The sequence below is a fragment of the Pyrgilauda ruficollis genome, unplaced genomic scaffold (genome assembly GCF_017590135.1).
Source record: "Pyrgilauda ruficollis isolate IOZ18807 unplaced genomic scaffold, ASM1759013v1 scaffold55, whole genome shotgun sequence".
Classification (NCBI taxonomy): Eukaryota; Metazoa; Chordata; class Aves; order Passeriformes; family Passeridae; genus Pyrgilauda; species Pyrgilauda ruficollis.
Genome location: NW_024527155.1, coordinates 3,046,275 through 3,061,706, shown reverse-complemented (window position 1 = coordinate 3,061,706; position 15,432 = coordinate 3,046,275). Strand labels below are relative to the sequence as shown.

General features: G+C 38.4%; 1 protein-coding gene across 14 annotated transcripts in view; it reads left to right on the top strand.

Moving 5' to 3' along the window:
* SOX6 (SRY-box transcription factor 6) overlaps nt 1-15,432 on the top strand; it is a 370,312-nt gene that overhangs the window by 267,759 nt on the left and 87,121 nt on the right. For 9 of the 14 annotated variants that reach the window (XM_041481269.1, XM_041481271.1, XM_041481268.1 and 6 more), the window contains 3 exons: nt 2,393-2,516; nt 7,787-7,885; nt 10,851-10,930. In XM_041481269.1, coding sequence (XP_041337203.1) covers nt 2,393-2,516; nt 7,787-7,885; nt 10,851-10,930 — 303 coding nt within the window. The remainder of the gene's footprint in view (nt 1-2,392; nt 2,517-7,786; nt 7,886-10,850; nt 10,931-15,432) is intronic. The other 5 variants (XM_041481278.1, XM_041481276.1, XM_041481279.1 and 2 more) reach the window with 3 other exon arrangements.

Genomic DNA, 15,432 nt, shown 5'->3' with positions numbered 1-15,432 from the left:
TCACTTCCTTTTCAGTGCTTATTTGTGCTTTTCAGTTGACCTGTGCTGAAAATGGACACCTATGTATATAATAATTCTGTGTGAAGCCAACACTTACGTAGGAATAGTATTTCATGTGTGCCAGAGGGAAGACCTGTGGGAGGGAATGGTGGCCTTTCAGTATGAGCCTTTTTCAGTCTGCTTAAATCTCTTAATTGTAAATCCAAACTTACAGCCTAAATGTAACCTATAGTCAAAGTTATGCTGATTTATATAGACTGAAGACCTGCTCCTGAATTCAGAGTAGGAAGAATAGCAGATTGCCAGAACTTGAAATGGTAATTCCCCACATTTACAGAAGTGCTTTTATTTGAGTGTTTAAGCAAAATCTATACAGCTGAGTAGATAAAAATCTATAGGAATGCATTGTAGGATTTGGTTATGATATGTTTCAAATTATCTTTATGACACAATGGAGTGAAATACTGCAGTGGGTATGTTTGCACCTTCACTCAAACCACAGCACTCTGATCTCTTCTGTGCCTTGTGAGACTGTGTTGGAGTCTTGTACCTTTGCAGCTCCATGTAAATACTTTATGTGGGGGATATTTCTTATGATTTTGTCTCCATTTTATTAAATGTAATTTAGGAACTACTGCAAATTTTTTGCAAGTTGTATTCCATTGAATTTCTTCCTGTATAGTTGCTTCCGTCAGACAAAGCCTGTGGTTTTCCTTTGCTGCGCTCCTCTAGAGCTAATGTATAGAAACACCAGGCAGCAAAACCAGAACCATTTTATCAGAGCTGAATGCCTGTGCTGGGCACATGGGGATCAACTCCAATCTGACCAAGTTTAATGCATAACCTAAAACACACAGCCAGGCTTACCTCAGCTAAAATGAGAGAAATAGCTGCGTAAAGCTAGTTTCTTTCACGCCCCAGTGCCATAGCAGTAATTGCACAAAGACCTTTTTATTATAAGTTGATTTTCCTGAGGAATGGATTCAAAAAATACTGTAAAGTGTTTATTTTTTGCTTGACCTTTATTAACCTCCATCTTAGGGCTTTCCCAAGAGAAGAGTTGTTGGTAAATTAACCCTCATAGAGACACACAGTAGCATTTCTGCACTGCATCAATGGTTGTGAAAGTAATGGGGATATGACAAGAAAATTTGGCACTATTTAAACAATGTCATAGGTCAACATATGGGATTTGACCAAAAAAGTTTTTAGGAATTAAATGCAAAAAATTGCTTGAAGTGTCCTTTAAGTTTTTAATAGTGTTTAATTCCACTGATTTATGGTAGGACGGGGGGATTTTTTTTTCTGCCTAAACCCCCAGTTTTTCCTACATTTATTAGCTTTGATATATAAAGCATTATATGTTTGCTTAACTGCTAATCAGAAAAATTATATCAAACCCTTGAGTATGTCTGGGGTTAAGGAGTGATGGATAAAAAATTCTTTGAGATCCTAGCCACTGTCTCTAAAACACAGGTACTGTAAATTAAGGAACTAGGAAATTACCTTACGGATTTAACAGGCATCATCTTATCACATAATTCTCTATATGTTGAATACAAATGCTAGTATAAGGAGAAGAATTTTTTTCTTTGTGCATGTTTGTGGTTTTTTGATACATTTATTATGGTAAAATTAAATTTGATATAGTAGGTTTTGTTCTGAAATGGTCGCTGAATGCAGCTTCATAATTACCAAGCTACATGATAGCACATAAAGCTATAAAACTGCTTAGACATACAAGCAATTTATTTCTTATAGTGAGGTGTGTGTGGCAGAATATGTTAGTTTGTTTAGGAGCCAAGATGTTGGAGCCTTAAATCTTAAGAGTTGTGTTGTTGACTAGAAGGCTTTTTAGTACTCTGGTGAGATTTTGAAATAACATACCTGAGTTGTTGGTATTTATGCTAACCATGGTGCAAGATCTCAGAATTAAAATTTTCCTAAGGTTACTAAAATCTGAACATCAAGATACATACTGCAGTGTTAGGCTGCTTCTAAATGCTCATCACTGTGCGACCAAAGATGAGAAAACCTGTGAAAAATTAATAGAAATACATACCACACTACTTTTAATAAAAACTTTGGCATGTTTTGTACCTTTTCACCTTGTGCCAGGGCAGGGAATACTAATTAAAAGAAACCAAAACAACGTAACAGAGAACCAGGAAGAAGTAGGGAAACATGCAGTTCACCGAGGCTGTTACACCTTTGACACTGAGGGAAAACAATGTTTGTGAGGGCTTTGATGTGATAATGTGAAGTTGGCAGGGATTGCATTAAGGGGAAGGTTCCGTGGGACTGTGTGAACGCAAGAACACTATCAGTGCTGGAGAAATACCTGTCAAGACAAATTTGTGCTATTTCTGATCAGAGGCTCTCTTCTGTTTAGCAGGTTCAGGGTCACATGCCTCCGCTCATGATCCCAATTTTTCCACACGACCAGCGGACACTGGCAGCGGCTGCTGCAGCCCAGCAGGGATTCCTCTTCCCCCCAGGAATAACATACAAGCCAGGTAAGCTCACGGGGATGCGAGGCCGTTGCACATTTTAAGACATGAACGGTAGCTTCTTGTGTGATCTGTCTCATACAGATGATACACAACAGGCGTAGCTGGCTGGAAATTACATGGAGCTTTTGCAACTCCACTTGAAAAAATGCTTCTGGATTGAAGGAAGTGGATAGACTATTGGTTATTGGACATCATGATTTTTTAAACTTAATTTCCACAAAGTCATTTGCTTTAAATATAGTGCCTGACTTGCCTAGCAATTTGCATCTGGTCTGCCCTATACAAAAGCTACATGTCGTTAATTAATTCTGTTATCTTCAGAATATTTGTGTTTTGTGGCAAAATTCTTGCTCTTTTGTTTGATTTCCATCCAGTTAATAAAAGGTTTCAGTAGCTCAGTTCCAGTCATCATTCAGACTCCTAACAGGTCACATAACCTTGCAGTGAAATATGTTTTGAGATGATTTAGCAAATGTTATGATTTCTTTCTTTTTTTCCTCTAAGTTTACAGGACTCCTGGGGAATTCAATTAGGGATATAATGGTTTGAAGCTACTTTCAGAGCCTCCTTGTAAACAGGGCTTTAAATGTTTAAAGACACTTTGCCAAAGGAATTCAATGTAGGAAGATATTTAAGTAAATAAAAGTCAACCTTATTTTCATTTGTACATTCTTTGTAAATGACCTCAGTCCAGAAGCAGCAACCTTATTTTGCTCATTAATAGTATTCTCTGTCAAGCTGCCTTTAGCCTATTAACCTGATAACTAATAACTACAAAACATAAATAACAGGGTTTTTTTTTATTCATTAAATATGAAGAGTACAAAGTAAAGCATTGATCCTCTTCCCACTGATATTAGTGGTGCTTTTGCTGTTGGCTGCGACAGGAACGGGGTCAAATCCAATGTATAGCCTCATAACAGATGATGTAAACAGCATGCTAATTAAAAGCCAGGTTGAACCGAGAATCTTTTCTAGCAAGTTTACTTAGTACAAGATGCAGTGGGGCCAAGCAGGATTTCAGCAAGTGTTTCCGTTTGTCCCGCTGCCTTCTGTCTCTTTAGTCCAGAGACGTTCCTCTTTAAATACAGATTTTTGTCTAGCTATCTTACTTTCAGGTTTTGAAATACCAAAGTTTTTGTCTGATTTGACAAACTGCACACCCATCACTACTTCACAACAGTTAGGGACCAAAGACAAAGGTTTGCCAGTTGTGGAAATTACCTAAAATGTCCTGGGTAAATCTTACTTCTCACAGACAAGAGAAAGCACATGCTTTCCTTGCTTTCCCTCTTTTAATCTGAGATGCTTCCTGAGTAGTGACTGTTAGTGACTGAGCTGATGGTTGTACTGCCCCCTGAAAGGCATTATGTTCAATCATGTTGTGTTAATTTTGGCTCTGAGACTTCTTGGTACAAAAATGACTTAGAAAGAAGAGTTACCAGCGTGTTTTCCTGAACATGACCAATTTTCTGGACTTATTCTACAGTGTTCCTCATAGTACCTATCTAACTTGATCCCATTGGCCTCCTAACAGGAGGTGATGCAGCTTTAAAGCATTCCCTTACTTCCCAGAATGCAGAAAGAGAGATGTGTAACAAAAGTTAGAAGAATGAAATGCAGCAAGAAGCCTAGGCCTAGGTATCTTGGAAAGCAGTGAAGCTGTTTGCTGGTGTTAGTGGTTTAATTCCAGATGATGCTAATAAAAAGCCAGAAGTCACAATGATCTGATTATAACCAGTGGCTTTAAAGAAGTTAGAATTTAAATCTTTATATATATTTATATCTTTAATATATATATTTAATTCTACTGCATGTGTGGCAAAGGTAGCTGGGCAGGTCAGTAGCTTCTGTCAGACACATTATGATAAAAAAATGCTGTAACTACACTTGGTATTGATTAATTCCTATTTTTGGCACTCTCGGCACAGTAGTTAAGGAATTAATGAAACTGGAGATTAAGCTATACTCTTTCATAGAGAGGGTTCTTCAAAGTCATTTCTGAGGAATATTTATGAACTTGACTGCTACTACCTGTACTCTTCTACTTTTGTGAGAAATGAAACTTTCACCTGCAGAACTGTCAGGTTAGACTTGCTGGTACCTCTGAGGGAAGACAGGAGATGGATTAACCCTTCAGATGCTTACAAATTTCTTTTAGGTTACATCTTTAGGTTCAATTATATTTTACTGCATTTTGGCATCGGCAAGACTGAGTTTTGACCCTGCCAGTTTTACTTGACATTCAGAAAATACAGTGAGAGGCATTTCAATAACAGCAGCAGTGGGGACTAAGTATGTTTGAGAGTGACTGTGTCATTTAGGGAACTTCAAATATTGTGTGCACAGTCACTTTGCTTTGCCTGCAAAACAGGCTGGATATAAGCTGGCTCCAAAGTGGGAGCACTGCAGCAGTGTTAGTGTGACAGGACAGCCAGGATGAGAAGTCCTGCCTTGGTGTACAAGCAGGGTTATGATTATGTGTCCATGTCCATGCAGAAATATCTTCCTGGGCTAAATTGGGAACCAATTTCATGGCTGTTTAATTCAGTGCCAAGGTAGCAGTTACTGAGTACTGCGGCAGATTTGCACACAAACGCTAGGCCTTGGAGGAATAAAATGGTATTCTTTAGCAAAATAGAGTAGTTTGTACACTCAACTGAAGGTCCTGTAGTAGACTGGAGAATTTATTAGGTTCTGAGGCCCTTCCAGTGCATGTCTTGCTGCTCATGAACTTCTGAGATCAGCAAATCATTAGGAGCAGAAAACTTAAGGACTTGCTGATACACAGCTATGATAAAGCCTGACAGGAGAAACTTTCCTTCTGCCTGGCAGAATCTATAACACTGAGATGGCTGTAACCCTCCCCCCACAGTTTTTGGAGCTCTAGGAGGTGAAACAGGCCAAAGTTAGCAAGTGCTGATGACAAGTAATAATTGCATTAGAAAAAAAATCCCCAAAGTCCCATGCTTCCTTATGTATCTCAAAGTCATGTAATATAATTTTCCGGCATGGTAAGTACTAATTGAGAAATCAGAGCTGCATAGACCACCTAATTAATTTTTTATACATATTTCAGTATTTATACTGTATACCGGATTAATTAAAACTTTAGGGCGCTGTGCATCTCAAATGACTGTTGTGACTATTGACCTGCAGGCGTTTGACGAGCCTCGTAGAGTACCTGGTTGTGGGGGTTGCCACTTATTCCAGGGGGAAGCTGAGAGTGGCAGCTGTTAGGAAGCTAATACTTGCCCAGAGATGCTACACAGTTAATGGAATTATTTTGCATTCCGAGGAGAGCAAAGCAACTGCACTGGCTTTCTGACTGTGACCACTACACTTACAGCTTGGAACTGGTGGGCAGCATGGGTACCATTATACCTCCTCTCCCACTGCAGTTTTCCCTTCATTTAGCTAAACACATGCATCCAGAAAAACTTAGTGGGCTGGAGTATCCTTGAACATGATTATTGTGTCCCCATTAGCACCCTGGATCAAGAGGACAAGGCAGTGAGTAGGATGAGGAAGATAAGGATAAAGGAAGGGCAGTTCCCTCCTCCATATTTCAGTGACTAAAGCATTACTTCAATCAAGTTTTGTGGCTGGGAGGGAAGAGGGAAGCAGGATGATGATGGAGTAAAGATATAGAGCAATGCTAGGTAGGTGCCAGACCATGAGCTGAGCAGATCTCAAACAGAGCTGTGGTTTGCTCTAAGCAGAGAGTTGGAGGGATGATGTCCATGCCAGTTGCATAATGGCAGTCCGTGAGACTTCAAAATGTACGATCACTTTTGCTTAAAAATGTCCTGCAAATATTTTGTTTTGTACCATTTCTTTGCCAGATCTGGAAAGTATCTCTCAAAAAGATTATTGAAAATAAAGACATAGGTAGAGTAAAACTCAATTTAGACAGGTTTGTTGAGTGATATGCTGCAGTGTATTTTCAAAGCTTTTTTTTCATATTTCATACAAGAATAATATAAAGCCCATGATTAGCGTCGCCAAGAAACAGCCCCTATCTACCTACCTAGAACATTTGGCTTTATGCACAAAAATAATTTACAAGAGATTTTGCTATGTTGTGATGCAATGTGAAAATGGAAACTGTTTTCCTATGTTGGTGGCAGAAACAGAGTCGACATTTTGGCTTGATTTCTGTTTCTAGTTGCACTTGGGCAAATCAGAGAAAGTAATATTATTAGGGAAAGCATGACAAACAAAACTGTCAGGCTTATTGTCATCCGACTGGACTTCAGAACATTCCAATAGTGTGAAATATTTGTCATCAAACTAATTAAACTTCTTGATTACTGTAGCTAACCACATAACTCGCATAATCTTAGATGTGCTGGATTTCTCTGATATTTGACATTGCAATTTCCATTTGGAATAGGTCTTTCAGAAGTTTTTCCTAAAGTTGGAAAGGAGGTTTAGATTTTCCATATCTAAGTATTCTTTTTTTAGGTAAGTAAGTAGGCTCCTCTTCCTCCTGGCAGGTGAGAACAGGAGGCACACACCAAATCCACTGTGTACTGGTTGCCTGTGTGTCTTTTCATGGCTCCATGAGTCCTTTTTCTAATGGAAATTCCCCAGGACTGAGTTAAAGGCTGTCACGTGTCCCCTGTTGGGTTTTACTTGGTTGGAAAAAGGACTTTGTAACCTCGGGATTTGTTGTAGCAATCATATGTGCCTTAGTCCCAAATATTGATGTAAAAGCTGGAGATGATGGCAGGCAGCTGGGTATTGTCAGGTAGGGCTTTGTAGTGAAATGTGCAAATTTCATAATTTTGCAAACATTACCTGCAGACAGAAAATTGCAAAATTGGGGAATCTGGTTTTGCTGCAGCATGAGAATGGCGATAAGGCAGAGCTGCAGCAAACCCTGCACAAGACAAAGGCACAACTGAAGCAGTGCCATGGGACAGGGGAGATGCTCCACAGTATTCCCTTAGTCAGTTACCTCTGTTACAATCTTCCTCCACCCTGCTGGCTCTGGACAAGCAAAATTCATGCCCTGTGTAGGAATACTGTGGGAGTGTCCCTCTCTCTCCCTGCAGTATCCCCACAGCACCTGAGGTACGCTTTGCTTAGGCTGTCCATGATGTCTGGAAGGATGGGGCCCTGGAACTGCTGACCTCTTGCAGCTCTTCCAACTCCCATTTCCTCTCATTCTGTAGACAGACATCCCAAAATGGCGGGAACATCAGCAAGCCAAAAGCTTTGTAACTCAGATGAGGAGAGGCGGCTTATGTCTTACAATTGTGTTTTAGGAAAGGCTGGTAATAAGGCAGCACCTTCCCCCTACTCTGGGTCTCACAAAAGCCAGACATCCTTCTTTCCTCACAGCTCACAGAGCCTTGATCTGGAAGGTAAGTCTATACATCCTATAAATAAAGTCTGCTAAGCTTCATCTCTTCATCCAAGACAAAAAGAAACATTTACATTATTTCTGTGTAGAATAACACAGCACAATTGCTCACTGCTTTTATTCATTTGGAAATGTTGCTCAACCTGACAAACGAAACAGAAGTCTGGCATAATTTTCCATGGCTTGTAAACACCAATTTATATATAAACAACAGCAGCCAAATGTAAATAGACAATCAGCACAGCAAGGAGATTGAAAAGATCAGTTTGCAAAACATGACAGGTTTTCTTCTTCCAGCATTCTTCTTACTCCTGGTTATCAAAGGCCAGCACACACCAGCACTTAAGGCAGACCTGTTTGAACATGTTCTCCTGCCTTTTGTACCAATTTAAAAGAATGGATCCTCACGCAAGCACTCCAAATCGAGAAACAAATTTGAAAAAAATTGCTACAATACATTGACTGATTTCTTGCCAAGACAGCTATGGAGGAGCTTCTTGATCCATTCTTGCACTGAGAAAACAAGAGGGAGAAATATGTACCTCCGTAATTAAAAATTAAATCCAAGCACTCCTTGCATGCTCAGTTTGCTCAAGGGAGAAAGAAGTACCTTTGCTCTGCTTTTACTCCTCGGTGTCAACAAGGTAATCCAGAGCTGAAGGAGTATTAATTTTTCTCCTCAGCACAAAGATGCTGCTGACATACCAGGACTTAGCCATAATTTAACACATTAAAATGAGGGCAAAACCAGACAATATTGGGTTTTAATAACAAATAAATGCATAACCCTATGAATATTCATCTTCCTGCAACAAGAGACAGCACTGTAGCCAGCAGGTGAGCAAGAGAACACTACAGGGTGTGGTGAAGATACTATTAAATTAACTGTGAAGCCAAAAACTCTGTGTGTGTGTGCGTGTGCGCATGTGGGTATAAAATATCTGGCTATTTCAAACCATAGGAGCATGACAGCTGTGAAAAAGGAGTGCCGCAGGGAATTCTTTTAGAGTTTGGTTTTTTTTAAAATATGTTTGACATGGAAAATGTTTTAGTACAAATAAAGCAACTGGTATTGAACTTAAAAAGTGTATGTGGAGGGGGAGGGAGAAAGAAGAGATTGCTGTGTGGAACAGGGATGAATAATTCATGATATTTAAAGAAAGAATGCCTCCGAAATGTTCTGCAAGGCAGTCCATGCTGATAAGTCAGATGGTTATTTTCCCCCCCATTTAAAGCATCATTAATTCAACATCTTTGTGATTTTTTTAAAAAAAAACCTTGTAATATATTTCTGAAAGAAACATTATTTAACTTAGATTAGGATCTTATTTATTCAGATAATTTCATATAAATATCAAAGAGACAAGTGGAATTATTTAACCATAAAGAGACAGCTTAAGTACTTTAAGAAAATATTCTAGAAGTCTTTTTTGTTGGTTTTGTTTTTTTTTAAAAAAAAAAAAACCCAACATCATTGCACACTAAAATCAACCTCATGGAATGGGGAAAATAAGAGGAGATATTTTGAACATTACTCCATAGGACACCAGCACCATATAGTGTGAGTGAATGCATTGTAGCAGAGCTCCATATGCAATCAGAATCCAATTGTTACTGGACTGTGTACAAGCACATACTGTGCTCAATGGCCTGATGAGGTATTATGGATATGATGCAAAGAGACCTTGTGGATTAGACATGTACAATTTATTAAAAAAGTGAAACAACAAAACATTTTAACTGAACTGGATACAATCGAACATCATGAGGTAAAAAAGAAAGAATTCTGAGGAGTCTGGTGACTGCAAAGATTTTAGCTATTGTTATATATTTTAGGGGTTGACAGAAAAAGTCTGGTTCTTGGAATGTCCTGACTATATTATACTGGATTTCTGCATTTCTCTTATTGCTATATTCTGCTTTCAGCATGGAAGATTTTGTGTAAAATGGACTGATTATTGTAAAAATATCTAAAAATGCACAGTCTGTTGAAATGTAACTTGCGGATAGTATATAACACTGATTTTAAATAAGTAGTTGGAGCCAAACTGATATTCCATTAAATCACAGCTTCTTATCCATCACTGTATTCATTTTTATATTACAAATTACACTGCTAAGCTATTTCAGTGGTTTTTTGTTCCCTACATTGACTAAGAGTTCAAATGGCACTGTGTGCTGCACATCACACAGTGAATGGGAACACCCATAGATATACTATAAGACATCATGTTACAATACTTAATTTGGAAATTTTAGTACCTGAACCTTCATGTAACTGAGCACCTGTCTAATCTATCAACTTCAGAAGGCCCCCAGATCTAAGAGAAAATTAAAACTATATTTCAAGCTATGTTAAAAGGTGATTTAATTGTGTTCTTCTCTATGACTACCTTAAGGGAGCTGTCCCAAGACAGAGAATCCCAAATCAAAACCAGAAACCTCAACCTGTGTTGACCCACCTGGATACATGTCCCAGGAGCCACTTGACACTGGGAAGAAATCACCCTGCTTTAAACAGGACTGATATTTCTTGGGTTATAACAGATTTTTAATCTTTTTAAGAAACATGTGGTGAAAACGAATTTTTTTTTTTTTTTTTTTTTTTTTTTTTTTTGTTGCTGTGGGAGCCACTGGGGTTTCCTGGGGTATCTCATCTGTGTGTCTGGGGTTGTAAGACCCATTTTGTGCCCAGGCTTCCACGCTTGATTTGAACATTTGCTTTTGAAAATGAAAATCACGAGTATCATATTTATGTTTTGCCAGTTTGCCTACCAGCTATCTGCTAACAAAAAAAGTTCCAAGGGAGCATGGCAAGTCCGTGCCCAGCGAAGCCTTTTGTTTTTGCAGATGTTTAGGCTTAGAGGAGTGCTGGGGAGCTCAGGCAATCCTAGGGCCTTGTTTGCACTTGTCTGCTGCTATTCTCTGCTCATTGTCTGAACCTGCACGCATTGTTCTCCCGACAGGTGATAACTACCCTGTGCAGTTCATTCCATCAACAATGGCAGCTGCTGCTGCTTCTGGACTCAGCCCTTTACAGCTCCAGGTATGTGCCAGAACAAAAAAATGTGGGATGGAAGCCAACATTTTAGGGGAAAACTGCTAACCAGCTGTATGCTAAATAATAGCCTGAATGTTAAATAATTTTTGAGCACAGCCCAGGAGGATTAACACCTTATGTACTTACAGTACAGCAATGTGCAGACAACCTTGATGCTGTGAGTGAAAGACATTGTTCTGTGTGTTTTATACTGGCAGTTAATGGTATTTTTTTATTTATATGAACAGTTGATGGGAGATAAGTTCAAAGATATTTTTGTACTTTATTTTCATGTGGTCGCTCCTCTGTAGCTGTAATGCACTGCCTATAATTGGAGCAGTCAGTGTATCCAAACAAAAGTGCATTATTGGGTTTTTTTTTCCCTTTTTTTTTAAACTGTGTGGTGCTGACAATACAATAAATTGCAAACTCTTTTAGCTTCTGTATTAAGGTAATCTCAACCTTTCTGTGCATTAAGCTGGTCAGGTGCCAAGCATGGCTAGTGACTTAGTTTGGCCATTTATTTATTCTTGGCACATATAGAATGAAATGTTGTGAAAGAAAGATTTATGTGCCATATTATTAGCTAGCTTCTTGTGGCAAGAAGTTTTTAATTTCAGAAGAAAAGACACAACAATGTCATAAATAATGAAGAAACAGTCAAAAGCTTTCAGAGTTAAAATGTGTGGAAAGAAAGTGACAGTGAACATGAGAGGAAAGGCCATTAAAGATGCATGTAACTATTTACAAGTAAACCTTTGAAACCCCTATTTGAGTTAGGTTAGAGTTGAGTTCAGAAGCAAAGTAGGAATAAATTGTGCCTAGAGTAGCAAAGTATTGCCATGCTAATATCCAAATATCTACTTTGCTTACCTTTCTGTGATAATTTTTTTTCCCAGAGGGGTCAAAACAGATAAAAAATCCTGTTCTCTTTACCCTATGATTATAGTCTTGCCAAATTAACTTTGGATAAGCAAAAAATGGGGCCAGAACTTGTTAATGGACCTCTGCTCATTGGTGGTCCAGAGCTGACAAAGAAGACTCCTTGAGCCTGACCTAACCTCAAATCCACATTTGAAAAGAGAACACCTTGACTCTGCAGGCAAAGATCTCTGAAAAATCGTTTTGGGTCTAATAATGTGATGTTAAGACTGTACCTTGGACAGGATTGAAACCAAAGGGGAAGTTGCTCAAAAGGAAAAATAGCAGGTATCTTTAGAAAGCCAGTATTTGACTACTTATTGAAGCAAAAGTCTTATTAGCTTTAGTTGGGAAAATACTGCAGAAATCAGCTTTGTGAATAGAGAGACTATTTTTGCTGCCTTTGAAATGCACTAAAACAAATAGTGAGCCTACACAAGACTGCAAGGCAGAAAAGGATGAAAACTGTTCAACTGTCAAAGAAATGGGATCTAAACCACAGACATTCCTGCTTCTTTTCTTTTACATGATCCATTTGTAACTTGACCCACATATTTGCACATCAGACTTGATCTAAACCTACCGCAATAATGCATTTTCATTAATTTGCAGAAATGATAGACTGAGTTGTTAAACATGACGAGAACAATTAGAGAGAGAACAACCAGCAAAAATGTGTGCTAGTAAATTCAGGAACATTCAGGCTTGGGGGTCTAAATTTTCATTTAGGCATATTTGCTGTAAAAGAATTTTTTTGTTTGTGTGTTTCCCCCCTCTCTATTTTGTTTGAATTTCATCTCTATGGGATTTCAAAACCTTTAATATTTCATGGTTATAAGAGCTTAAATAACAGAACACTTAACCTTTGGCTGATACCTGCTCATCAGATTGTTAAAGTGCCTGAACTAAATTTTATTTACTCCTACTATTAATTTTCTCTTTGTGTCAATTCTCTGTGTTCCCTAAATGAGCACTTATTTGGGTGTGTTTGTTGGAGAGAATTTGTTGTTCTACCTGATGCGTCATGAAGACTGTTAGGGGTGTAGCATTTCAGCTCATTTTTCCATCTTTGCTTCCCTTCCCCCTTCTTTCTCTGTTCTGCTTCCTTTCTTCCATGCACCCCACCCACTTATTTATTTACGTGAATGCTGTGACCATGGTATCTGAGTATTTCCCAAGTGCTTAAAAATACTGATCACAAAACGAATGTCTGTTCCTTTCAGCCAGTGGGAGAAATAGCTAATTTATTTGCAGGTTTGGTTTTGTTTCTACATGTGAGTGTGTGTGTAATATCCATGTCTGGAGAACCTGGGGAGGGAAAGCTATATCAAGCAAAAGAGTTTTGCAGTAGCTCTAACATTTCAACTTTACCAGGACAGTATTATTAATTCCGAAATTATTTTCTATAATCTGTATCCAGCTAAGGAAATTCTGCCAGCTTCAATCTTGTAATCTCCCCTTTATTTTTCTACTTATGTTTTCTTTTATTTGGATGATCATGCTCTGGGTAAGAGGTAGCAGAAAATTTTTGTTCTCATTTTCCTGTGTGTTAGGGCAACTTCTATGCAAGCTCTGAATCTAATAGAACATAGAACCATTTTTTTACGAGGTACATCATGTAACAATAGCAATTATTTCACAGAGGATATTTCTCCAGTGGGCAATTGCTAATTAATGATTTTTCTGTCTTATTCAAGCTATTGTTATCAAAATGTAGTTTCTCTGAATTCTATATTTATGTTTGCCAGTGGATTATGTATCTCTATGAGTACAAAAAGCTTTACTGAAATCATATACAGCAGTTTCTCAAGTAGCTAGTTTGACATTCATGGGTAGTGCATTAAAAAAATAATAAAAAAAAAAAAACAAAGTTCTCCTTCAGCAACAGACCAGTTTGATCCATATTCTCTGTAGTTTTTTGATCACATTGATCAGCTCATGGTAAATACCACTAATATTCACTTGTAGCTTTCAGTATCCTGAAGTGAAATAGCACCTACCACACTTTTATGCCAGTCCAGGTTCCTGCATTGGTGGCTTGCTCTGCTTTGGATTGATACCAGATCGTTTCTTTTGATCTGTATACTGATCTCATGAAGGTGTCATTGACAAAGACTCTGTGCTCCATACTTCCCATTGGCATCTCAGCCCCATCTCACCACTTTTCTCAACAAATCAGCCAAAAATTTAAATAATATGCATTACAGGACCAAACCTTGTTAGGACTCTTGGCATGAGAGGGGACCTAGATGATGAGGGATCAGTTCTCCTAGGTATAGTCTGATCAGAAAAAACAAGCTATTTCTGTTCACCTCTCCAGCCTCAAACAATTGTGAGTGAATAGTTTGCTGGTTTATTACCAAACACGCCTGTGGCATGTGAAACAGTTCTGATACCTGTGTGTAACAAAAGCTTCTTGCTTTAATTAACCAGCATGAGCTGTAAAACCTGTTGATAATTTTCCTTTTGCTCCTCTTCACATACACCTTCTCTGGAGTTTTCCCTCTTTCCCATTTCCCTGAACTTTTCCCCAAGCTGTCAAATGACTGCACTGATATTAAGAGGTCCTAGAGATGTGTGGCCAGCAATCTTGCTCAGTGAGTGGTCTTAGTCACAAAATGGGTTTTCCAGCTCTCATGCTGCTGGTAGCAGGAACCTAGTTACTGCCAGTGGTGGCAGAGGTGGCACCTGTATGTCCTTACTTTCAAACAAGGAATGTTACTGTATGCTCTTTAGGGTTTAAAAATCCCCCCTGCCTTCATTCTTACATATTTCTACAAAACTGTCTAGGAGATAAATAAGGAAGTGTCGCAACTCTTTCAACCACGTCTGATAAACTGTTGATAGAAATGGAAGCATTACAATGATGCTAGCTGGAGCTATTCCTAAACAAAGTGAGCTCTAGGAAAAAAAAAGCAAAACAAAAAAGCTTTCCTTCATAACTCTTTCGCCAAACTATTTGTGTAATTTGTCCTTCAGAATTTATCGCTTATAACACTAATGATCCTTGGCGAATCTTAACTATAGTTGCAGCTGTGTTCCTGGAACCTGAAGTTTTTATAATACAGTTTAAAAAAAAAAAAAAAGACAAAATTTTAACTAAACACACATTTGCCTATTTGTTTTCTGTCCTCCCATCTTATCCCTCTCCTCCATACTCTCTTCTAGTTGCAGACGAAGTAAATGACCTTTTTTTATTCTGCTGGGTGCAGATCCAGTGTACTGCTGAAGCATTGCATAGCCTGCCTCAGGGGCACAATATTAGTAGAGGGAAGGCCAAAGAATGCTATTTTTAGTTGAACAGTTCAGCAGATGGAGGCATGAATACTCGTATATCTGGAGGTTGAGGGGTTTGAACCATTAATTTTGATAATGTATTTAACCCTGGGAACAATCAGAAACTGTAACTCCAAGGTTACAATGCTTTTGACCTTTAGAGAACAGAGGGCACTTGGTATAGTAAACAATATATTACATTTCTACTTATTCCAATTCTCTCACACGTATAAATTTCAGGGCATAGTTGACATTTGCTTTCCTCAGCTATTTTAGTGCTGGTCCTCAAAGTAAGTCAAGAAGAATGCAGG